This window comes from Saimiri boliviensis, chromosome 15 (assembly GCF_048565385.1).
Source record: "Saimiri boliviensis isolate mSaiBol1 chromosome 15, mSaiBol1.pri, whole genome shotgun sequence".
Taxonomy (NCBI): domain Eukaryota; kingdom Metazoa; phylum Chordata; class Mammalia; order Primates; family Cebidae; genus Saimiri; species Saimiri boliviensis.
Genome location: NC_133463.1, coordinates 71709218 through 71735859, shown reverse-complemented (window position 1 = coordinate 71735859; position 26642 = coordinate 71709218). Strand labels below are relative to the sequence as shown.

The 26642-nt window shown below is 45.5% G+C and overlaps 1 protein-coding gene across 2 annotated transcripts in view; it reads right to left on the bottom strand.

Annotated features, from left to right (window-relative positions):
• Window positions 1-974: 974 nt before the first annotated feature.
• The window catches only part of ZHX2 (zinc fingers and homeoboxes 2), a 185107-nt gene continuing 159439 nt past the window's right edge, over window positions 975-26642 (bottom strand). For both annotated transcript variants that reach the window (XM_039464618.2, XM_074387092.1), the window contains exons 3-4: window positions 22211-24946; window positions 975-2201 (exon numbers count right to left, since the gene is read on the bottom strand). In XM_039464618.2, coding sequence (XP_039320552.2) covers window positions 22215-24728 — 2514 coding nt within the window. In that variant the 5' untranslated portion in view covers window positions 24729-24946 and the 3' untranslated portion in view covers window positions 975-2201; window positions 22211-22214. The remainder of the gene's footprint in view (window positions 2202-22210; window positions 24947-26642) is intronic.

The following is a 26642-nucleotide window of genomic DNA, read 5'->3' as shown; positions in this document are numbered from 1 at the left end:
GTGAACTGGCCCCCTGTGTAAAAAGTTTGAGGACGCCTGGTTTAGATGAACTGGCCAAAAGTCTGTAAGTTCCTGTAAAAATGAAGCATCTAGGCCAGAGGTTCCTGAGGTGAGGAACTTGTTAGCAATGCGCATTCTCAGTTCCCACTCCGGACATGCCGATTAGACATCCTAACCAACTTTGAGAACCACTGGTCTAGACGAGTGTCAGGCACAAAGAGTGACGGACTCTAAACCTCACCAGGGCAGAGGTACTTAAAAGCCACCTTCTCAGAGAAATGGCAGTGTCCCAGCTACCACTCACCAGCAGCCCAGGAGAGGGGAGTGACAGCTCAGGTCATCCAAGGGCAAGCCTGCGCACTGAGGGGCTTCTCATCCCCACTCTGAAGCTCTTCTCTTGACTATTTTATGAATCAATCTGTGAGACCCTGGAGAAGGGAGGGCCTATAACTTCCTCTGTGTCAAAGACATCCGCTGAAGATTCCTGTGACAACACTTACATCCCGTTTTTTTTTTTTTTTTTGTGGGGAGGAGGATGGAGTTTCACTCTTGTTGCCCAGGTTAGAATGCAGTGGCACTATCCCGGCTCACTGCAACCTTTGGCTCCTGGGTTCAAGTGATTCTCCTGTCTCAGCCTCCTGAGTAGCTGGGATTACAGGTGCGTGCCACCACACCCAGCTCATTTTTGTATTTTTAGTAGAAATGGGGTTTCACGATGTTGGCCAGGCTGATCTCCAACTCCTGACCTCAGGTGATCCACCCACCTCAGTCTCCCAAAGTGCTGGGATTATAGGCGTGAGCCACCGCGCCGGGCCCACATCTTGTTTTTAAAGTTTGCGATGTCAGATCCCTCCAAGATGAGAAATGAGAAATGTGACCGTATGAATTTGAAACGGAGGGTGCCCGAGTCAGAACCCTTATGTCAAGCCCTTGGGAGCCAGACAACAATAAAGAAGGCAAAGTAGAGGAAAAAGTTATAAAAATGTTTAGTCTTTGCTTTATTGAGTTACAACAAATGAGCAACAAGTTAGAAAAATTGGTTTTATTCAAACTTCCTAGCATTTGACTTGTGGTGTACTCAAATGGGGGGCAGAATGGGAGGGCGGAGGGATTGCAACCAGAATTCATATTGCAACATGTACACCAGATAGGTCTCTTGGTTTTCCTTCCTTAAAAGTTAGGACTAACTGAAGAAAAGTGCACTCAGGTATCTAAAATTGTCCCCAAAACAAACACACACGCAAACAAACAAACAAAAAATCAATTCATGGTGAGGCTTTGAGCTGAAATCTTGTCAAATACCACACCGAGAAAAGGCAGTGAAAAGAGAAATGAAAAGCAAAGCTGTTCACCTTTGTACCCTCCAGATAGGAAGATCTTGTTGTTTTAATGTCCCAAGAGTACTGACCATGCTCATAGAGGTGGGAGCCTCTTCTGCTGGTTTTTAGAAAGGTGCTTAAAGAAGTCAGCCACCTGTTACCCATTTCTCCCAGTGCTGGCTGGGCCCAGTCTGGCAGTTCAGAAAGCCTAGTGTGGGACTAAGGCAGGGACCCCCTGAAAGGGCAGCCAGGGGAAGAACTGGAAAGGAATTTGATTTGGAAGGTCTAGTGTCTGTTACCTCTCTCCAAGTTGAGACGGAGGCATAGATTTCAGCCCTTCCTGCTGAGAAATCTCCCAAATTTCAACCTACCTTTAAAAACAAATTCTCCCTACTTAAAATCCAGTAGATATCATGGCACTAATACTAACACCCCTTCCCCAAATTAATAAAATAAAAATTAAAAAAGAAAAAGAGAAAAGAGAAAAGCAAGGCGGTTAGCCCTCCCTCCTGATAAAAACCTTACAATGGTAGTGCTGGAAAAGGAAGTTGCCCTTGATTAAAAAGGTAACAAAATTCCCACATTGTACAAATCGGTTCCAGTATAGCAAGAGGTGAGGGCTAGGGCAGAGGAGCAAACTATGTACAAGGACCCATTGAAAACGCAGTAGTAGGACTTTGGCACTATGAACAATTCCCACCGGTCCTCTGGGAGGTGCATCTGAGAGTCGCTGGGCTTCCCACATCCTCCAGGCACACACGAGCTAAGTAGTTCCACTTGGAGTCACTGGTGAGGGTGGCCCACGGCTGGGGAGGGACCATCTCTTCTTTCTTCAAAGACAGAGCATCCCCTTGATCAGCACAGCAGTTCTAATGGACTTCCCTAGAAGACACAAAACCACAGAGTCACGGTGTCAGGCAAATGACCATTGTTTCTTGGGGGGAAGGCATCATGGTTTGCTTCTTCCTGGCTCTCCTGGGTTGGGGTGGGGGCCTTCCAAAGCCATCCTGGGGCTTGGAAGAGAGACACAAGCCCTTCACCTACTGGGCCCATTGTAAAGAAGGAGTGTGTTTTCTGAGCACACTCAGTCTGCCATGATAGGAAAAGCCTCCGGAATCAGGCGTTTGAAAGCAGAATGACTTTCTGGGCAAGTGAAGGTGATGGGCTGTGATTCTTTTCATCCTTACAAGACCCTTTTATTATTCCTAGAAAGTCACCCAGTCCGAATGGCTCCTAAAAGGCCCTGGAGTCAGACAAGTCTGGATTTGGGTCCTAACTTCTCCCCTTAGTGTCTGCAGGGCTGTACCTATATGATTTGATCATTCTAGGGCTTAGTTTTTGCTTCTGTGTAACAGGGATGACACTAGCACATATCTGAGAAAGTTGCTGTGGTGATGCCATGAGTTGATGTATACAACAGCATTTGGAACAGTGCCTGGTAGCACATGGTAGGTATCATAGACACTTCCACTGATTTTATTAGATGGAGCCTTTTCCAAACGTGCTAAGATATAGAATAGTGATAAGATGAGGTACTATAAATGTGTTTTTACTTAATGTTTATATCAACTCTAAGAGGTATAAATATCATTACTATTTTCAATTTACAGTTGAGGAAACTGAACACATAGGGGCCTGATGAGTTACCCAAGATCACATAGCTAGTAAGTGGCAGAGCCAAAATTCAAACCCAGCTCATCTCAGAGTCTGTGCTCTTACTAAACAGAATTACTAAGAATCAGTAGGGAGAATTGTTTAATTCTTACGTCCTGGAAGTAATGAAAATAGTCCAAGGACCTTGTTATAGGTGGAATGGTGTCTCCCCCAAAAAGTCTATACTGAAGTCCTAATTCTCAGTACTTCAGAATGCTATCCTATTAGAAATGCCTGTGCAGAGGTAATACAGTTAAATCAAGTGAGAATGAGGCCATTAGGTGGACTGTAATCCAATATGGCTGCTGTCCTTGCAGAAAGGAGAAATTTGGACACAGAGACAGATGTGCAGAGGGAGGATGTGAGGACTCCCACACAGGGAGGAGGCCACGTGATGATTGAGTGCAGATACGGGGGTGATGCATCTACAGCTGAGGAATGCAAAGGACTGTCAGCAGACACCAGAAGCTGGGAGATGGGCACAGAACAGACTTCCACACAGCCCTCCCGAGGAAGCAACCCTGTCACAGACTCCCTGATTTGGGTCGGCTGGCCTGCAGAACTGTGCAACAATAAACTTCTATTGTTCTGAGCCATCCAGTTTGCAATACTTTGCGGTAGGTCCAGGAAATGTGGATAGGTCTCCATCATTAACTTTGTCTCCTCCCAAGATCTAGAGATCCTGGGAAAGGGATCCCAGGCTCAGGTCTGTAGAGGACATAGCCAGTATTCCATGACAGGCTAGAAGTTGTTCAGATCTGTAGATCCCCGGAGCCAATGGCCTTTTCTTTGCCTCCCTCCTGGGAAGGCTGTTTGGCCACTTCTCTGGCTGAGAAGGCTGTGAGAAGGGTGTTTTTTTGTTTGTTTGTTTGTTTCCATACAGGGGGCCAACAGTAAGAAGAGCAGACTTCTCAGCCAAAGGCATCAGCCGATCATCAATAATGCCATTCACGCCTAACGTCAGGATGTTAAAGGAACCCACATTCCCTAGACCAGGCGTCCCTCCCCCGAGGACATTTATCCGGCCCCCCGCTGCACTTTAGGAAGGGGCACCTCTTTCATTGGTGGTCAGTGAGAGGAGCACAGTATGTGGCGGCCCTCCAACGGTCTGAGGGACAGTGAACTGGCCCCCTGTGTAAAAAGTTTGGGGATGCCTGCCCTAGACGCTCCTGGGAGTGAGATTGAATATTGGAGATAAGAAACCAATTTATAAAAGCAAAGCCTGCAGATAAAACCAGATTCCAGGGGTGTCCTTAGGCTCTGGATCACCTAAAAGTGATCCAGCCAAAGTCACCAAGTCGTAAAGGCTACAGGGATCCTTACAGGTGATGTGGCCAAGGTCACTCATTCCACCAGGAAAAAAAAAAAAAAAAGGAAGCTCAGGAGGAAAGTGATTTCTCCTAGGCCACAGCTTGCTCAGTGGCATGAGTCAAAAACAAGAATGATCATGACTCTCCCCGCAACAGTGAGAGTAGCTAGTTTCTCGCACCAGGCACCCTGCTAAGTGGTCATATGGCTCTTCTCATCTCCTCCTTACAGTGACTAGCCGGTGATTAGTAGACCCACTTCGCAATGAAGAAATGGATGCCTAGAGAGACCAAATGTGCGTATCATCATGTAACTAGTGAGTGGTGGAGCCCGATTCCAGCTTGGCCAGTTCAACTTCAGAGCCTCCTGATTCTTTTTTTTTTTTTTTTTGAGACGGAGTTTCACTCTTGTTACCCAGGCTGGAGTGCAATGGCACGATCTTGGCTCACCGCAACCTCCACCTCCTGGGTTCAGGCAATTCTCCTGCCTCAGCCTCCTGAGTATCTGGGATTACACGCACGCGCCACCATGCCCAGCTAATGTTTTGTATTTTTTTTAGTAGAGACGGGGTTTCACCATGTTGATCAGGATGGTCTCAATCTCTTGACCTCGTGATCCACCCGCCTTGGCCTCCCAAAGTGCTGGGATTACAGGCTTGAGCCACCGCGCCCGGCCAAAGAGCCTCCTGATTCTTAATTGCTCCTCTGTGTACCTATCTTGGGTCCAGGTCATGCACAGCCTCTCCATGCCCAGAGCTAGGTGGCAACTGAAGAGAGCATGATTGCTTCAAAGGTAGGGGGCTGGGGCACCCAGTGAGGACCACGAGCCTTATTGCTGATCCCAGGCAGAGCCACACGCATTCACTCCCTGGGTGGGCATAGTAGCCCACGACCAGCCTCTGCCTGTGCTTTCCAAGAAACCAGGGTTTTCCACAGCAAATGGGGTCTTCCAGCACCTTTGGGAGGGACGCTGCCACTGGCTGGATGTCTGCCTGACCACTTTTCCAGATCTTAGGAGACAAGACCCAAGGGCGGGGAGACAGCTACTGATCTTCTTTCTCCCAACCCAGCTGAAGAACATCAGGTCAGCACAGGACTGCGGGGTGGGGTTGAAAGAGCTGTGGAGTCGGAAAAAGCTGGGATCCAGGACGTGCTACTTCCTGGCTACGTGCTGAGGTTGGTTACTTAACCTCCCAGAGCCTTACTTCCATTTCCATTGCACAGAGCCCGTGGGCTGCTGGCAGGGTTACAGACAGGGTGCAAAGCATGCTGGCCCTGGTGCTGGCCAGGGGCTCAAGGAAGATGGCTTCAGTTTTCTTGAGGAAGGCCAGGCATTCAATTAGGGCCTTAGGTATAAATGAGCTCACCTGTGTGCAGGTGCGTGTAACCATCTTCTCTCTTATAAATGGCACTGAATGCTTCTCTTCAAGTGACTGGCAAAAACTCCAGCTTTTAGATAAAGCTCAACATTAAGGTGGTTCTCCATTGGGAAATGTGTTTCTATGATTCCTTGTGTAACTTCTTATGCACAAACATGCCCAACCCTCACATCATACATATTCCTTAAGAAATGATGAACAAAGCTCTTACAATAAACATATACACACAGACTGCAAGGCCAAAAGGATGGCCTGAGAAAAGGGAGACAAAGCCAATTTTACTTTGCGTGGCTTTTGCAGAGGTCTCAGATGTGTATGGACGGCTCTGGGCCCTGGGAACATCCTCAGAATCACTTGGACTTTCTCCTTTGACCTTTTCCAGGGTGAGCAGTGGACAGGATTTGGGTTATGGGAGCTGGGAAGTCTCAAAAGGAGACTGGAAAGATGCTGGAAACAGAAGACAGGGGCCTGTCCCCTCTTCAGGGGTGTCCTCCTAGGAAGGCCCTAGGCAGAGATGTGGTCAAGTGGGTGGAGGCTGTCCTCCCTCGTCTCTGCCTACAGGCCTTCCCTGACTTCACCATCTGCTCTGGGACAAAGCCTCGACCTTCTTTAGCCCTCGGGCCTGTAGGGTCTGGCTCTGGCCTGGCTTTCGGCCACTCTTCCATGCATTTGCTCCACCCTTGGGGATTCAACTGCTCACATGTGGGGTCCTTGCTAACCCCCGGAAGTCAGGGACACAGCTGAGGCCTGGTCACTCCACTTCAGACAGCAGGTCCCATTAGCATGCCACTTCTTCAGGAAGACCTTTGCTCCCAGACCCCTCCATCAGATGTTCCTGTTAGACGCTGTCGCCCAGCTACTGTCTTCAGATTGCCTAGTTAATTGCGAGTGCAGGTGAGGCCAGGGAGGACATGGATGGTGCCCATCATGCTCTCTGCTGACCCCGCGGTCCGCTTCCCATGGAGTCTGGCCCACGCGTTATACTCAACAGGCATTTGCCAATGAATGGAAAATGGACGGCGAGCATAGTACTCTCAGAGGAGTGGCTGTGATCCAAGGGTAGTGACAAAGTCCACATTTCGGCATTGCTGTTTTTACAGAGCACTGCCGTGCTTTGGGCTATGTGGCTCTTGCTAACTCCCCTGGGCTTCTCTCAGAGTCCTATTACCTGGTCAGAGACAGTCACCCTGCAGAGGGCCAGTGCCTCATCCTAGAGTACCTCTCAGAGTCTCAGAGGACGCTGCAAGGCCATTGGGCAGGCATTTCATTATGGCCCCCTGGGACATTTCTACCACGTGACATCCAGCCTCTCGGTGAATACTTCCCAGGATGGGAACCCAGGGCCTCCCACCCTCCCTTTCTGTCTTGCGGAAAACTTGGAATGTTAAGAACTCATTCTTTAGCAAAATCTGCTTCTCTGTTACTTTCCTCACTGGAGAAACAAAAGCATTAGAACGGTTTTCCCATGGGTCGGGTGTGGTGGCTCATGCCTGTAATCTAAGCACTTTGGGAGGCCAACGCGGTGGATCATGAGGTCAGGAATTTGAGACCAGCCTGACCAACATGGTGAAACCCCGTCTCTTAAAACAGAAAGAATTGTTTTCTCATGTGACAGCTTTCTGTTTCTGTTTCTCTTTAATTTTCCCAGGAGAACTTTCTCTCGGACCCTAGGGACTTGGGAGTGAATACACTGCACTCCATTAGAAAAGAAAGCAAACACTGAGAGAGTGATTTATGATCTCTCCATAATATTTTTTTGAGAGGTGTAGCAAGGTTTATTGCTCATTTGCTGAGTGCCTGTTATCTGCTAAACATTTTGTTCCATTGTCATCTGGCTCCTATTCTTGTTATGGATAAACCTGTCAGTTTAATTGTAGTTTCCCCGTAGGTAACGTCTTTTCTTTCTGGCTGCATTTTTTTCCCTCTTTGCCCTAGCCTGATTGAGGCTGGTTATACAAACAAAACTCCTCCAAAAGCATGCTTGTATCTACTTTTTGGTGGGTGGTGGGGAGGTAAGGACACAACCTGAGATTTGCCCTCTGAACACATGTTGAAGTCAGTATCTTGCTGTTAACTACAGGAACTATGTTGTATAGTATATCTCTAGAAGTTACTCATCCATATAACTGCATCTTATACCTACGGAGTGAAAATTCCCCACATCCTCCTGTCCCATGCCCTGGTAAACATCATTCCATTGTCTACTTCTATAGCGCTCCATATTTTTTTTTTTTTTTTTAGACAGAGTCTCACTCTGTCATCCAGGCTGGAGTGCAGTGGCATGATCTTGGCTCACTGCAACCTTCACCTCCCAGGCTCAGTGATCCTTGTGCCTCAGTCTCCTGAGTAGCTGGGACTACAGGTGTGCACCACCATGCCTGGTTTTAATTTCTGTATTTTTAGTAGAGATAGAATTTTGTCATGTTGGCCAGGCTGGTCTTGAATTCCTGGCCTCAAGTGATCTGCCTGCCATGGCCTCCCAAAGTACTGGGATTACAGATGTGAGTCACTGCATCTGGCCTGCTTCATAATATTTCTTTCTTTCCTTTTTTTTTTTTTTTTTTTTGATGGAGTCTTGATCTTGTTGCCCAGGCTGGAGTGCAGTAGTGTGATCTCAGCTCACTGCAACCTCCACCTCCTGGGTTCAAGTGATTCTCCGGCCTCAGCCTCCTAAGTAACTGGGCTTACAGGTGCTCACCACTATGCCTGGCTAATTTTTGTATTTTTAGTAGAGACAGGGTTTCACTCTGTTGGCCAGGCTGGTCTCAAACTTGTGACCTCACGTGATCCACCCGCCATGGGCTCCCAAAGTGCTGGGATTACAGATGTGAGCCGTTGTGCCTGGTCTGCTTCATAATATTTGAGCTCAAACTTTCATTTCTTTTAATGATGGCAGGGGACGCAGTCTGATTTTAACTAGAATTGAAAAAGGGAAAATGTGTTGGCATGGAGAACGATTAAGCAACCTTGTAGCAAATGATGAAAACTCTGTGCCATCCCAAATTGTCCGTACACCAGGCTTGGCTCAGCTTTGGCACATCTCGCCAAAGCTCTCCTTCCCTGCAGTGGTTTGAAGGGCCTCAAAGGTTGGGGAACTTGCTGAGACCCCCAGGCCAGGTATACATTCCCTAAGCCGCTTCCAGGGAGGCTCAAAGGCAGCAGGAATGAGAAGGGCTATTGTTCTTCCTGCTCCTGGCCTATCAGCACCTATTGGTCAGGATAATTTAATAAAATCAGAGCAAATGGAATTGTATTTTAAACTTATTAGGCAGATTCCCCAAAGTGCTTACATGTGTGGGTGTGGGTTTAAATTCCAGCTCCACCACTTTTTACCTCAAAGACTTGAATGAGCTGCCTTTCTGTACTGCCTTCTCATCAGCCCTAAATAAAGAAACTAATGTGAAGCCCTGCCCAAGGAGAGTCTGAGCTCAGACTCGACTAACCCTGCCCCCACCTGATGGTTTGTCTCTACCTGCCCTGGTAGCTGAAGACAAAAGACATCATCTTTTGGAAGCTCTATGGCTCTCTGCCCATTGCCTGAGAAACCCGAGTACTCATCCTGGCCAATGCAGGGCAGGATTATATCCCTTTCTACTACTGCAGCTGGAGCTCTCCTGAAAGCACCACCTCCTGGCTGGAGGCCATTCAATTCAAGCCATTACGGCAACTCATAACAGAACAACCCTGCTTCAAAGGAGCAAACAGCAGCTAATTCCACTGTCTGCAACACCCTGGCTAACCAGAGGTCCTGAGTTTGTCCGTGTGACAACTTCACTGCTAGCGTAACCAGCATTCAAGAAAACCAGTGCACTAAACAAAACTACAACCAGGACTCCCACAGAGTCCACTTCACTCCCGTGCCACCTCTACTGGAGCAGGTGCTGGTATCCAAGGCTGGGAGACCCGAAAGATGGATCACATCACATCACCACATTGCATCCCATCGCATCGCATCAAGGGATCACTTCATGGGATAAAAGAACCTAAATAGCAGCTCTTGAGTTCCAGATCTTTCCACGGAAACAGTCTACCCAAATGAGAAGGAACCAGAAAAGTAATTCTGATAATACGATAAAACAAGGTTCTATAACACCCCCAAAAGATAACATTAGCTCTCTAGCAATGGATTCAAACCAAGATGAAATCTGAATTGCCAGAAAAAGAATTCAGAAGGTTTATTATTAAGCTGCTCAAGGAGGCACCAGGAAAAGGTGAAAACCAATTTAAAGACATGAAAACAACAATACAGGATATGGATGAAAAACCTCTAGAGAAATAGATATCATAAAGAAAAGACAATCACAACTTCTGGAAAAGAAAGGCACACTTAAATGCAAAATACACTGGAAAGTTTGAACAGCAGACTCATATAAGTAGAAGAAATAACTTCAGAAAAAGCTTGAAGACAAGGCTTTTGAATGAACCCAATTTGACAAAGACAAAACCAATTAAAATAATGAACAAAGCCTCTAAGAAATTTGGAATTATGTAAAATGACCAAACATAATATTGGTGTTTCTGAGGAAGAAGAGAAATCTAAAAGTCTAGAAAATTTATTTGAGGGAGTAATCAAGGAAAACTTCCCTGGTCTTGCTAGAGATCTAGACATCCCAAATACAAAAAGCTCAAAGAACACCCAGGAAATTGATCACAAAAAGATCATCACCTAGGCATATGATCATCAGGTTATCTAAAGTCAAGATGAAGGAAAGAATCTTAAGAGCTGTGAGGCAAAAGGATCAGGTAACCTATAAACGAAAACCTACCAGATAAACTCAGTAAACCAGAAGGGATTGGGATCCTATCTTTAGCCTCCTTAAACCAAATAATTACCACCCAAGAATTTTATATCCAGGGAAACTAAGTTTCATAAATGAAGGAGAAATAAAGTCTTTTTCAGACAAACAAATGCTGAGAGAATTCCCCACTACCAAGTCAGCACTACAAGAAATGCTAAAAGGAGCCCTAAATCTTGAAACAAAACCCCAAAATACACTAAAATAGAACCTTCTTAAGGCAGAAATCTCATAGGACCTATAAAACAGTAACACAATGAAAAAAAAAAAAAAAACCGAGGTATTCAGGCAACAACTAGAATGATGAAGAGAACAGTACCTCTCAACACTAACATTGAACGTAATTGGCCTAAAGGCTCCACCTAAAAGATACCGAATAGCAGAATGGATAAAAGTCTACCAACCAAGTTAACTGCTGTCTTCAAGAGATTCACCTAACACATAAGAACTCACATAAACGTAAGGTAAAGGAGTGAAAAAAGATATTCCATGCAAATGGAAACCAAAAGTGAGCAGGAGTAGCTATTCTTATAGCAGACAAAACAGACTTTAAAGACACAACAGTTAAAAAAGACAAAGTGGGACATTATATAATGATAAAATAATTAGTTCAGTATGAAAATATCACAATCCTAAATGTATATCCACCTAATACTAGACCTCCCAAATTTATGAAAACACTACTAGACCTAAGAAATGAGATAGACAGCAACACAATAATAGTGAGGACTTAAACACTACACTGACAGCACTAGACAGGTTATCAAAACAGAAAGTCAACAAAGAAACAACAGATACAAACAATAGCCTAGAACAAATGGACTTAACAGATATTTTCAGAACATTCTACTCAACGACTGCAGAACATACATTCTTTTCATCAGCACATAGAACATTCTCCAAGATAGACCATATGACAGGCCACAAAACAAGTTTTAACAAATTTAAGAAAGTCAAGATTATATCAAGTACTCTTTCAGACTACAGTGGAATAAAATTGAAAATTAACTCCAAAAGGAACATTCAAAACTATACAAATATGTGGAAGTTAAATGATATTCTCCTGAATGATCCTTGGGTCAACAATGAAATCAAGATGGAAATCAAAAAGTTATTAGAACTGAACAGTAAGAGTGATGCAACTGAGTAAAACCTCTGGGATGTGGCAAAAGCAGTGCTAAGAGGAAAGTTCATAGCATTAAGTGTCTACATCAAAAAGTCTGAAAGAGCATAAATAAACAATCTAAACGCACACCTCAAGAAACTAGAGAAAGAAGAACAAACCAAACTTAAACCCAGCAGAAGAAAAGAATAACAAAGATTAGAGCAGAATCAAATGAAATTAAAAGACAAAAACAACACAAAAGATAAATGAAACAAAAAGGTGGTTCTTCGAAATGGTAAACAAAATCTATAGACTGCTTGTGAGATTAACCACAAAAAGAAGAGAGAAGATCCAAATCAGGGGTCCCCAAACTTTTTACACAGGGGACCAGTTCACTGTCCCTCAGACTGTTGGAGGGCTGGACTATGCAAGGTGCGACACCCTTCACAGCCAGCGCTGCTGCCTCCACTAACCCAGACAGCAGTATACAGTGTCACAGGCCCAGCACCTCCTCCAGTGCTGTATACAGGGATGGCGGTGATCAGCCTGTGACACTGTGTATACAGCATCCTGGACATCTGCAGCAGCGGTGGGCCTCTTCTGTGGGAAGCCCACTGCTGCATGTTTCCCCTATTATAAGACACCACCTAAAAATAAGACAGCCCCCATCTTTTGGTGGTAAAATTAATATAATACAGGGTCTTATAATAGGGGAAACACAGTGTGTAGTAATGTGGGGGGAGACTTTTGGGCAAAGGGAGGTTATAGGGGCCATTATGTTGTTGTACATTTAGGGGAGTATGGGGGCCACTGTACTGTGTAGTAATGGTTATAGTGCTTTGCCTTTCTTCCTACTTCTGCTGTTACTTCACACTGCTTTGGGTGATGTGGGGCGCCGCAGCCACAGACCGGATGTGCGTCATATGATGTGCTTCCAGAGCTGTGACGCGTGTGTCCCGCATCACCGGAAGTAGTACTGTACGTGAGCGATGCCACGCTTTGTGGCGCCACCACGTACAGTACTCCAGGAGCACAGGATGCGAATGCATCCTGTGCTTCTCTCACTGACCCCAGTGAAAGAGGTGCCCCTTACTGAAGTACGGCGGGGGCCGGATAAATGGCCTCAGGGGGCAGCATGCGGCCCGCGGGCCATAGTTTGGGGACCCCTGATCCAAATAAACTCAATTAGAAACAAAATGGGAGATATTATAACTGATGCCACAGAAACACAAAAGATCATTCAAGGCTACTATGAACACCTTTATGAGCACAAACTAGAAAACCTAGAGGAGATAAACAAATTCCTAGAAATATACAACCCTTCTAGATTAAACCTGGAAGAAATAGAAACTCTGAATAGACAAATAACAAGTAGCAAGACTGAATGAGTAATGAAAAAAGAGCCAACAACAAAAAAAAGTCCAGGACCAGGTGGACTCACAGCTGAATTCTATCAGACATTAAAAAAAAAAAAAAAAAAAAAGATACCATTTCTACTGAAACTATTGCAAAAGAAAAAGGGGGAATCTTCCCTAAATCCTTCTATGAAGCCAGTATTACCTAATACCAAAATCAGCAAAGGACATAAAAAAGAATAAACTAAAGACCAATATCCCTGATGAACATAGATGCAAAAATCCTTCACAAAATACTAGCTAACCAAATTCAAAAGCATATCAATGAGATAATCCACCATGATCAAGCGGGTTTCATACCAGGGATGCAGGGCTGGTTTAACATAGGCAAGTCAATAAATGTGATACGCCACATAAACAGAAGTAAAAATAAAAATTATATGATCATCTCAATAGATGCAGAAAAAGCATTTGACAAAATCCAGCAGCCCTAAATGATTAAAATCCTCAGCAAAATTGGCATAGAAAGGACATACCTTAAGGTAATAAAAGCCATCTATGATAAACCCACAGCCAACATTATACTTAATGGGGAAAATTTGAAAGCAGTTCCCCTGAGAACTGGAACAAGACAAAGATGCCCACTTTCACCACTTCTATTCAACACAACACTGGAAGTCCTAGCCAGAGGAATTAGATAAGAGAGAGAAATAAAGGGCATCCAAATTGGTAATGAGGAAGTCAGACTGTTGCTGTTTGCTGATGATATTGATTGTATACCTAGAAAACCTTAAAGACTCATCCAAAAAGCTCCTAGATCTGATAAATGAATTCAGTAACGTTTCAGAATACAAAATCAATGTACACAAATCAGTAGCACTGCTATACACCAAGCGTGACCAAGCTGAGAATCAAATCAAGAACTCAACTCCTTTTATAATAGCTGCAACCAACCAACCAACCAACCCAAAAAAAAAACCAGCTTAGGAATATACCTAATCAAAGAGGTGAAAGATCTCTACAAGGAAAGCAATAAAACACTACTGAAATAAACCATAGATAACACAAACAAATGGAAACATATCCCATGCTCATGGATGCGTAGAATCAATATCGTGAAAATAACCACACTACCAAAAGCAATCTATAAATTCAATGCAATTCCCATCAAAATACCATCATCATTTTTCATGAAACTAGAAAAAAAATCTTAAAATTCATATGAAATCAAAAAAGAGCCCACATAGCCAAAAGCAAGACTAAGCAAAAAGAACAAATCTGGGAGCATCACGTTACCCTACTTCAAACCAGGCTATGGTTAATAAAACAGCATAGTACTGGTATAAAAACAGGCACACAGACCAATGGAAAACGATAGAGGAACTAGATATACCTACAGCCAACTGATCTTTGACAAAGCAAACAAAAAAAAGTAGGAAAAGGACACCCTATTCAACAAATGGTGCTGGGATAATTGGCAAGCCACATGTAGAAGAATGAAACTGGGTCCTCATCTCTCCCCTTATACAAAAGTCAGCTCAAGATGAATAAAATACTTAAATCTAAGACCTGAAGCCGTAACAATTCTTCAATATAACATCAGGAAAGCTCTTCTAGACATTGGCCTAGGCAAAGAGTTCATGACCAAGTACCCAAAAGCAAATGCAACAAAAACAAAGGTAAATAGATGGGACTTAATTAAAAAGCTTCTGCACAGCAAAAGAAATAGCAGAATAAACAAACAACCCACAGAGTGGGAGAAAATATTCACAAACTGTGCATCTGACAAAGGACTAATATTCAGAATCTACAAGAAACTCAAACAAATCAGCAAGAAAAAACAATCCGACATAAAGTGGGGTAAAGATATGAATAGAAAACACTCAAAGGATAAATTAATGGTCAAAAAACATATGAAAAAATGCTCAAAATCACTAATTATCAGGGAAAGGCAATTCAAAACCATAATTCCATACCACCTTATTCCTGCAAGAATGGCCATAAAGAAAGAATCAAAAGAATAATAGATGTTGTCATGGACTTGATAAAAAGGGAACACTTTTACACTGCTGGAGGAAATGTCAACTAGTACAACCACTGTGGAAAACAGTATGGAGATTCCTTAAAGAACTAAAAGTAGAACTACCATTTGATCCAGCAAGCCCACTACTGGGTACCTACCTGGAGGCAAATAAGTTATTATATGAAGAAGACACTTGCACATTCATGTTTATAGCAGCAAAATTCAAAATTGCAAAATATGGAACCAGCCTAAATGCCCATCAACCAAGTGGATAAAGAATATGTGGTATGTATATACCATGGAACACTACTCAGCCATAAAAAGGAATGAAATAATGGCATTTGCAGCAACCTGGATGGAGTTGGAGACCATTATTCTAAGTGAAAGAACTCAGGAATGGAAAACCAAACATCATCATATGTTCTCACTCACAAGTCGGAGCTAAGCTATGAGGAAGCAAAGGCATAAGAATGACATAATAGACTCTGGGGACTCTGAGGGGAAGGAGGAGAGGTGGTCGAGGGATAAAAGACTACACATTAGGTGCAGTGTACACTGCTCGGGTGATAGGTGCACCGAAATCACACCTAAAGAACTTATCCATGTAACCCAAGACCACATGTTCCCTAAAAACTATTGAAATAATAGTAATAATAAAGAAATTAATGTGGACCTTGGAGTGTGACTGTGAGGATGAGATGGCTCACAGTGTGAGCCCAGGCAAGTCATGCCCCCTACGGCCACCTTTCAGTTCCCCTGGAGTATGTCATTTCTTCTGTCTGGAATGTTCTTTTTTTTAAGTCTTGCTCTGTGACCCAGGCTGGAGTGCTGTGGTACGATCTCGGCTCACTGTATCCTCCACCTCCCAGGTTCAAGCAATTCTCTTGCCTCAGCCCCCAAGTAGAGGGACTATCGGTGTGCACCACTACACCCAGCTAATTTTTGTATTTTTAGTAGAGACAGGGTTTCACCAAGTTGGCCAGGCTTGTTCAAACTCCTGACCTCAGATGATCTGTCTGACTCGACCTCCTAAAGTGCTGGGATTTGAGGATACAGGCAAGATCCACTGTGCCTGGCCCCATTACCACTTTAGGAAGTGTTCCCCAAACCTTAAATCCACTATTCGAATCATCAAATTCCCATATTCGATACTCTAACAGCACCAAAGATCAGTATAGCAACTTTCCTTTTTGTTTGATTAAAGATTGGTTAAAGCTTCACTTCCCAGTAGACCAAGGGCTCCATGAGGGCAGGAACGTGCTGGGCACACTGCCGACATTCCACAAGTACTTGGTGGATGAATGAACCAAGTCATTTATTAGGAATGCCTCTGGGCTAGTGACTTCACTTCTTTGGGACCTACATCCTTCCTCTGAAAATAAGGGGGCTGGATTTCATGGCAGCTAAGCTTCTGCAAGCTTCCCAAAGCACAGTGAGAATTCCTGGGGTAAGAAGCTCCAGAATCAAGTAAATAGAAGTGGCATCAGTTAACTCCCCATTAGGCATGAGGGAAGCTGGATTAACATGCAGTTCCTGAGAAGCATCATCAGTAAATATCTGGTGACACATTCTCCAACAGACCTTTCCCTTGAGCTTCTTACACACATGGGAAGCAAACTGTATTCAACTCCTCTCCTCTCACTGCTGTCAACCACTGGGGCTATTGAGTGATGAGAAAAAATGAGGACCAGCAAAAGGACTGGAATACTAGATCCCAACTATCTTTTAAAATTCTCTAGCTGGTTCAATAAACCATTATTCAGCATCTGCTCTGAATCTAAACTAGGGATTCAGAGATTAATGAGATATGGCCCTTGCCTGTAAGGGTCTGGTACAGGAGAGAGGGATAAAGATGACAACAATATTTTCATTCATTCATTCATTCATTCAGTAATCTGCATTTGGACAGCTAATCTGAACAGAGTGTGAGGGTATGCCTCTTCTGGATTTTAGATTGTAACCAGAATGCAACGCTTACCAGCCTTAAAAATTTTAACCAAGCCGAACCATGGAAACTATCTTTCTGACATTTCACAATTTTTTCCTCTTCTCCAAAGCCATCCCTAATCATCAGGAATTGGAAATTGCTGACAGAAATCAGAAGGCAGTGAAGGTGGTGGCTGGAGCTTTGGAGTCAATTTTAGACACTGGCTGAGGGAACTCTGGCAGGTTCCTGAGCCTCAGAATTCTTTGTTTAAAATAAATGGGAAGGTGGCTTGCACATGTGCGTTGGTGGTAAGGTTCTGAATCAGACAACATGTTGGAAAAGCCGCCTACCCCCTTCCTAGCTCCTCCGGTTTCTGTGTGCACTGCTCTCATGAAACAACTGGATGAGCTTACAGGTGTTTCTATGTCCATTTCTCACCTTTATTACAGAGATTAGGTAGGGGCTGTGTCTTGGTCATTCTGGCAAATCTACACAGATTAGCACAGTGCCTGGCACAGAGAATGCTCTCTAGAGTTCTTGCTGAATGAATATGTTGTGGATCAGTTTCCACTCCCACACAAAATCAAGAAATGACCACAATGTCTGTTTGGTCTGGGCTATGGTGGTGGTGATTCTGTTGGAGAGGGAAGGACCACAGTGGCTGGGGCCAGACACTGGCCTGACAGTTGAGAGGTGGCCTCCAGGGTCTTCCAGCTGTTGGCTGAGAAACACAGGGCAAGTCACTGATTTTCTTTGGGCCACAGTTTTGCCCTCTATAAAATGGAGAAAAAGCTGTACCTACCTCCTAGGGTGGTCATGAAGTTGAAATGACTTAGTAGATGTGTTTAGAAGGTGGCTGAGCACACAGTGGGTGTCAATCAATGGGAACTCTCACTAGCAAAAGTAACGGGATATTCCATTTGCCAAACATCAAGGCTGATGTCTGACAATGTCTTGCTCAAGTACATTGACTCATTTTTCATAAAAAATAAATCTAATTTTCAGCCTCTTCCTAGGATGGGCCCCTCAATGGAATGACTCAAAAATTATTCAGACACAAGGACTGAATCAAGACAACACAATTCAAAGGCTGGGAAGTATTCCTTATCTTTGTGTCTAACCTCAGGGCTGACATGAGCCTGGACTGAGTGAAATGCTGTCCTAAGCCTTGCAGAGCATAGAGTAGAGGGATTTGGTTGCAGGAGAGATGTTTACCACCTACAGAGGAAATCTAGTCCTAGAGCCAGCTCTCAGCTGCTTGCTCAAGTTCCTCCCTCCTCACCCTCTTGTGCATCACATAACACCTTTTATAAAGTCAAAACTGTGAATTATTTCAGGATTATTATATGTGTCATAACTGAACTGAACTGCAGGTTCCTAAATATGTATTTAAATAGGGACATCACTGAATATTTATGAATTTTAAGAGTCTCATGTATTTAGTTCATAAAAACTGTGAAGCAATTTGGAGAGATTTTTTTTTTCCCCCTTGAAATTGAAAGATTCCTTTAAGGAGTCCAGGATATGGGAGAACTTTCAATGCCATCCCTAGTGCAGACAGGGGTCCCTTTCTCAATACAATGGACCTTCAATGGCTAGGCACGGTGGCTCACGCCTGTCATCCCAGCACTTTGGGAGGCTGAGGCAGGTGAATCACCTAAGGTCAGGAGTTTGAGACCAGCGTGGCCAACATGGTGAAACCCCATGTCTGCTAAAAAAAAATACAAAAATTACCTGGGCATGATGGCATGTGCCTGTAGTCTCAGCTACTTGAAAGGCTGAGACAGGAGAATCTCTTGAACCCGGAGGCAGAGGTTGCAGTGAGCCAAGATGGTACCACTGCACTCCAGCCTGGGCTGTAGAGGAAGACTCTATCTCAAAACAAAACAAAATAAAACAAAACAAAACAATGGATCTCCAAAATATCAGGGAGCCATCAGGGATATCTGATGTTGCCGCTTGTGGAACAGATCTTAGCATCCTGTTTAGGGATGTTTTCTAGCTCACAGTGAGGGAATTTACCATAATTAAACATAAAGTAGGGTTCCTGCATGTTCCTTATGTGTGTGTGTGTGTGGACATAGCTATTCCCTGTCCTGGCAAGGGGTGTCAACTAGAAATGGAACATTTCTGTCATAAATAACAAAGTAGAGATGGCAGGAGGAAGAATGAGGACTCTGGAGACAAACTGATGTGTTGGCTGGGGAAAACGTGGGTAAGTGCTTTGGTTTCTGAGTCTGTTTCTGCGTTTATCAAAATATAGAGAAGCTACCTCCCTAGGAGAATTAAGTAAGACCATGGTCAGAGCACCTGCCTCGACCTCTGCTATTCAGGTGGCCTTTGTTCGTCATTCCATCGCTCCTCCTCAAAGGTTTTCTTTGTGGTTTTAACATTCCCTCCCTCATTACTGTCTTCTCTGGCCCCTGGGGCATCAGGCACGGTAACAGAACCACCCACGTGGGCATTTTCAACTGGTGGTGGTGGTACAGCTTGGGGGAGAAGGGATGGGGACAGGGGGCCTCAGGGGCCTCTGGAGAACTGCCACCCCTAGACAACCTCTCACTTAGCCATGGGGCCCTGGAAGTGCCATCTGAGCTTCCCTCGGGATACAGAGACAATGAGCATCTTTATATTCAAATTCAGCAAACACTTGTTCAGAATAGCTTTGCTTGTTACAGAAAATCACTTGAGTTTGCTTTCAGTTTGCCTCCTCTTATCCTTCACCAAACCCAAACTCTACCTTCTGGCTATGCCGAGCCTCTTTTGGTTTCTCAATGGTGCCATTCCTTTTCTTGTCTCTGGACCTCGGCTTGTGACGCTTCTTCCACTTGGACCACCCTTTTCCTTGTTTGTGCCCTTGGCTAACTCCTTCTCAGCCCGTGAGTTGGATGTCCTTTCCTCCAAGAAGCTCCCTAACCCCCCACTGGGGTGTTCCTCCTCTGAGCCCCCACATGGAGCCATACCCTTCCCCATCGTAACACGTATCACACTGATGAGTAAAGGAAGGTGCAAGTTCCTCTCTCCTTAGCCTGCCTGAACTCTGTGTGAATGGGGACTGTGTTGTCTGTCTCTCTCATAGCACTGTTTCTAGCACCTGGAGTAGCAGTTGGCTCACAGTAGGTGCTCAGAAGGTACTGTTGAATAGAACTGAACACTATTGTCTTCTCTGGGGTGGGAAGAAAAAGCAACCATGTAGACATGTGTCACGGATGGGAAAAGATCAAGGAGAGAGGATGGGAGGCTGGACGCACTGGCTCATACCTAATCCCAGCACTTTGGGAGGCCAAGGTGGGTGGATCACCTAAGGTCAGGAGTTTGAGACCAACCTGGCCAACATGGCGAAATCCCGTCTCTACTGAAAATACAAAAATTAGCCGGGCGGGGTGGTGCATGCCTGTAATCCCAGCTACTCGGGAGGCTGGGGCAGGAGATTTGCTTGAACCTGGGAGGTAGAGGATGCAATGAGCCAAGATTGTGCCACTGGACTCCAGCCTGGGTGACAGAGTGAGACTCCAAAAAAGATGCGGCAAGCGAAGAGCTTTCATGTGGACAAAAAAAGAAAAAAGAAAAAAAAAAGTCACTCCTTTATCTTAATGAGGGAGGTGTGGGCTAGACAGGTAGGGTCTTCTAAGAAGATGAGAAAATGGCCAGAGGTAGCCAGGTAGAGGTGGGAGGTTGCTGCCATTGGTGACTTCAGTGCACTTCTATCCCCCTCCTTCCACTGGTGCCCTCCCCTTTGGGCTGCGCAGGCACCGCTGACACCTGGGCATTTCCTCCTGCAAGTGGGAGGAAAAAGGAGAGAGACTTAAAGTGCTCCTTTAACAGAGGATGGAACTGGCTAAAACAAGGTTTCTAGAGAATTTCATTGATTTGCCAGCTGCCTCATTTTATTACTGAATCAATGAATTAATGAGCAACATGTTCGGCCACAGTTGTCCAAGTTCATTAAGAGGGAGGTGTGGTCACTTCCAGGCTGCCTTTGGGACCGTGTCAATCAGTCTGGAGGTTCTTACCTTTATTTTCTCCTTTGTAAAGATAACTTGGGAGGCACATTCCGTGGACTTTTCAGTGACCTCTGGAGAAGCCGACCTGGGTAAACTGCATCTTCCTCTTTGAAATATTTCCTTTCCCTCCCACAGCCCTCCCGCTGCCACCCTGCTGCCACTGCCCCTGTTTCTCAGCTCGCCACCGAGCTGCTGTGTTTCAGGCCTCGATTTGCACTGACCTCTCAGGAAGCCGAACACCAAGGGCTTCAGTGGCATGTCCCATTATGGGGATGACACGGCCATTAGTAACCATGGAAACCGCCCTTCCCCCCCAGCTTGTGTGGCTCTACAGGCATAATTTACACCCGGCTCTTCCAGATTTGAAGGGGTTATGGGGACCCAAGCACAGTGGCACCGTCCTTTAGCCCTGCCAAGGCAAATATCAAGCCCTTTCAAAACCTTTTCAGATGAAAATAAATAAGCTCAAGTCTTTGATTCAGTAAACATGGACACATATTCTTAAAAAATCCAATAAGAAAAGGAAAAATAAGAGAAAAAGAAAACCTCTTCATGTTTGTTTGTCTTTTTACAGCCACAAATGCAAAACACACAGCGGGAGAATGTGTTTTCTAATAGTCACATCTAAACTTCACAATGGCCAGGCCTGAAGGCTGGCGCCCAAAAAGGCCACAGCCAGTGGTGGTCACTCCTGGGCACAGCCTTACAAATGAGGACATAGGTTCCATCAGCCCCCATTTTTCTTTTTTTTTTCAAAGAACCTTTACGAATAACTCATCAGCTGGGCTCAGTGGCTCATGCCTGCGATCCCAGCACTTTGGGAGGCAGAGGCAAAGGGATTACTTGAGTCCAGGAGTTTGAGACCAGCCTGGGCAACAGAGTAAGACCCTGTCTTTACCAAAAAATTAAAATATTAGTTGGGTGTGGTGGCAGGTGCCTGAAGTCCCAGCTACTTGAGAAGCTGAGGTGGGAGGATTGCTTGAGCCTGCAATGACCCATGATAGAGCCACTGTATTGCAGCCTGGGTGGCAGAGCAAGACTCTGTCACTAAAAACAAAACAAAACAAAACACAAAACCAAACCCTTCCACTACAAGAACAAGTGTGTGAGGTAATGCATAGGTGAGTCAGTTTGACTGAGCCATCCCACTAGGTAAACACATTTCAAAACATCATGCTGTACATGATCAATATACACCATTCTTATTTGTTAATTACCAGAGAAAAAAAAAGCCATCATCTGTGTCAACATCTCTCTACCCTACAGCCCCTGTTAATTCTGGCAATGAAAAGAAAGCAAGCTGCATTCTCCCCTGCTGCCTTGGGTGAGCAGGTGGAATTACCTGTCTAGGCTTGGCTGGCCTCTGCAGGGACGCAGTCGGAGTCAGATTCGGCCAGTTCCGCCACGCCTTCCGGGGCAGCCTGACTCCAGCTATCTGATCTATCTGAGTTGGCATCCTCCTCCCCGACTGTCACCTCCACGTAATCCACAACACTTGACTCCTCGTTCTCGTCGCTGCCCTGGCCGTCCCGGCTGCTGCCCTCTGACCGGTCTGAGGTGGCCTCTGAGGGCTTCGCTGGCAAACCGTCTTTTGCTGGCTCACTGCCTACTTTTACCCTGGGCACCAACTTCTCCAAGTCCTCTTCGCAGAGCTTTTTGGGGTCCTTGTAATATTGCGGAACCACATCACTCCCATTCTTTGGGCTCTCGGCGATGGGTTTTGTTGTTTTCCTTGCCGCGGCATCATAGCCGTGATCATCAGCCACGGGCTGGTGCTGGTACTGCTCCATCCACTTCACCGTTCCCATTTTCAGCAAGCATCTGTTCTCCTTGAACCAACGCACAATCTCAGTCCGGACCAGGCCTGTCTTGGCCGCTAACTGGTCGTACTCCTGGGGAGTAGGCCACTGGGTTCTTGCAAATGTGCTCCTCAGGAGATGAACCTGTTCTTGATTTTTTGCAATTGCTGGCGAAGCGTTGGGCAGAGAACTGGTTAACTGGGCACCGGAGAGCTGGTCAAGTCGAGGCAGGGCACCGTTGGGGGCACCCACATCTTGGCCTTTTTTGCCAGACCCCATGGAATCCAAGACAGCTTGTTCCATGCTGTCTCGAAGCTTCCGCCTCTCGGAGAACCAGGAGTCGATCTCTCTCCTGCTCAGCTTGGTCTCCACCCTTAGCCGATCCAGTTCTGCTTGGGTAGGAAAAGAACTTTTCAAAAAGCTGTCTTCCAAGATTTTAACCTGACCCTGTGTTTTCTCTTTGAATTTCTGGGGGGCAAAGTCTGGGTACGGATGGTACGTGCGACCGTGTCGGGAGGCTGCGATGGCCAACTGGTCTTTGGCAAGGGATTCGCTGGTGATGTGGACGATGCCCCTTTGACACCGATATCGGTGGTCACTGAACCACTTCTTGATCTCGCTCCTGGCAAGGCCGGTCACCTCAATGAGCCGGTAAACCTCAGCATCATCAGGGAACTGGCTCTGGAGAAAGCTGGCCTTGAGATGTGCTATCTGCTCCTTTGTCTTCTTGCGGTCACTGGCTGGAGTGAGCGGGGGGTTGGCCACCTTGGGTGGGGGCTCTGGCACCTGAGCGATGTGTGGACGCTTGGGTTCCGGGGCAGCTTGGGGAGTCACCAAGGGTCTCTTCTGGCCGTGGTTGGTGACTCCTGCCACGGCAAGCGTGATGGGGGAGCAAGAGACGGTTGTTGACCCGCTGGTCACCTGAGTCAGCACCAGGCTAGTCTGGCCGAGGATCTGGCAAGGTAGAGCCGTCTGGAGGATGGGCTGCGTTACCTTTGTGGGGGCCAACTGGGCGGGCAGCACAGTGATGGTCGGAGGTACTGACTGGATGGTGCCATTGAACATCTTCTTCCGGGCCTCCTCCACCTCTTCTGGGGACCAGCTGATGCCATGCTTTAAGCGCTGGGTGGCAAACCAGATTCTGATGTGCTCCTCTGGGTGTTTGGAGGCAGCTGTCAGCCAGGACAACTCCGCCTGGGTGGGATAAGGAAACTTGTTGAAGGAGTTGATCATCGTGGCATTTGTATCCAGGGCAGAGTTGTATTTGGTAGTATTTAGTGGGACGGGGACCTTGGGCACAAGGTTGATATTTGGTGGCAGCTGTACAGAAGGCATGACGTGTCCTAATGTGTCTTGGAGGAGCTCCACGCTTCCGAGTCTCGAGAGGATCTCAGCTGTGTCTGTCACCAGGCGGGCGGTCCCTTCCACATGGTTTTCGGGTGTCATCTCCTCGGGCTTCTTGGGCACCTTCTTGGCATCCACTTTCGGTTTCCCAGGCTTCATGATGGGAGTTTTACTCACCGAGATCCCAGGATCACCGTCACCAGTTCCAGGGCCGCTGGTGGTGATGGACACGACATGGTTGGTGGCTTCAATGGACTGTTCCAAGACAGTCTGATTATTGCGTTTAATTAACTTCAGTTTGAAGTTGGCCTCCCCAGGATGGAACTTGGAGTTGTGGTCAGACAGGGAGTCGTACTTTTTGGTTGTGAAGTTACATTCTGCACACACGTAGAGGGGGTTGAGAATCACGTTGGGATGCTGCATGTCGACATGCTCTGTGAACTCGTTCAGGTTTTGCGTGGAGTAGGGGCAGTATTTGCACTCGTAACCACCTTGGAGTTTTTTGGACTGGCTTTCCCCTGTAGATTTCACCTCTATCACTTCATTTTCTTTGGAAGAGTTTTCAAGTTCTGCTGCCCAACTGTCCTTGGCCACGTCAGGCTGTGGTGTGCTGATTCCTTTTTCTTTGGCCCTGTCTACCTCCTCGGGCACATCTTGTTCTACTACTTGTGATGTCCGAACCATGCATGGAGTTGTAGATTTCCGTTTGCTAGCCATGCTGCCTGTCTGGGTGCAACGGCTTATTTTTGGAGGGGAGTGGAGGGGGGCAGTGAGATTCTTGGAACAAATAAGATGAAAGGCTTTTGGCTTTATGCCCCCTCAAATGGCTTTGGCTTTCCTTGGATGCTGAAGTCTACTGTTTGAGTTTTCAGAATGATTTCAGCACAGAAAATTGCAATGGCACCAAACACTAAACATATCAGGAAACATTGTATCTGTGGACAAGAACAAAGACAGGTTCAGTGTCTCTTTACAATGCAAAAGGAACTGGCACTTCTTTATGAGTGGCTCCCATGACCCATCCCAACCGGCACCCAAATCGAACACCTGTGTATGCCCAGAAGGTGTGAAAGTATTTACAAACATGAAAGGTCACGTTATTCTTCTCTTCCTTTGTTTGGGAAGGAGGTGAACACAGGGCCAACCCAAGCAAACATGGGTGAGGGTCACCATTTCATGTTTAGAGACAAAGGAATACAGGAAAGGTAGACAGGTACTAAAATCTTCTGAAGTGGTGACAGGGAATGCTGCAGATGGTGGTCCTGTAAGCTGCTTTTATGTATGGTACCTCGGAAGCAAGATGATTCCCCGGGGCTGGCAAGTGAAATTTATTCAGGTGCTAGGAAACAGATATGAACATTTTATGCGTCATAAAAGCAAAATCGCAAAAGAAAATCCAGAAAATACAGAAAAGCGTTAAAAAAGCAATCGTCCCCCTGCCAATATTGTAGCTTTATAGTTCAATTCACTTGAACAGTTCCCTGTTTCCATAAATAGTGAGCAAAATAATGATTTTAAAAATCATTAAAATTTTTTTTTCTACTTTAGGTTCTGGGATACATGTGCAGAACGTGCATGTTTGTTACATAGGTATACACGTGCCATGGTGGTTTGCGACACCCATCAACCTGTCATCTAGGTTTTAAGCCCCGCATGCATTAGATATTTGTCCCAACACTCTCCCTCGCCTTGACCCTCATCCCCCGACAGGCCCCATTGTGTGTTGCTCCCCTCCTTGTGTTGATGTGTTCTCACTGTTCAACTCCCACTTATGAGTGAGAACATGCAGTGTTCGGTTTTCTGTTCCTGTGTGAGTTTGCCGAGAATGATGGCTTCCAGCTTCATCCACGTCCCTGCAAAGGACATGAACTCATCCTTTTTTTTTATAGCCATTGGACTTTTGTTGGACATTTATTTCCAGTTCTTGGCTCTTATCAACAAAGCTGCAGTGAATATCCTTAATCCTTATTTCTGATAACTACCTTTGGATGGATGCCTAGAAGTGGTTCTCTTGACCCATATGGCAGAATTTTGGCCTCAATTGGCCTTTCCTTGGTAGTGTAGGAGAGGGCTTGACCACAATCCAGCCTATGTAAAATGCTAATGTTAAAAAGCCTTGCTGATTAGATAGGGAAAGACAGTTTTCTGGATTTTTGTTTGTTTCTGAGACGGGGTCCGGCTCTGTTGCCCAGGCTGGAGTGCAGTGGCACAATTCTAGCTCACAGCAAACTCCGTCTCCTCCACCTCCAGCAATCCTCCTGCCTCAGCCTCCCAAGTAGCTGGAACTACAGGCACACACCACCATGCCCAGTTAATCATTTTATTTTTATTTTTAGTAGAGATGGGGTTTTTCCATGTTGTCCAGGCTGGTCTCCAACATCTGGGCTCAAGCTATCCACCTGCCTCTGCCTCCCAAAGTACTGGGATTATAGGCGTGAGCCTTGCCTGGCCAAGAAAATTGTTTTAATATGCTTTTATGCTTTTCTTGATTGACATTAAGGTTGAACTGTTTTCAAAGATTTGTTCACTATTTATATTCTTTTGTGAATTGTCTGCTTATGTCATTTTCATATTTTGGTGTTTAGTCGTTTTTATTACGAATTTGCAAGAATTCTCTGTACATAAATAATA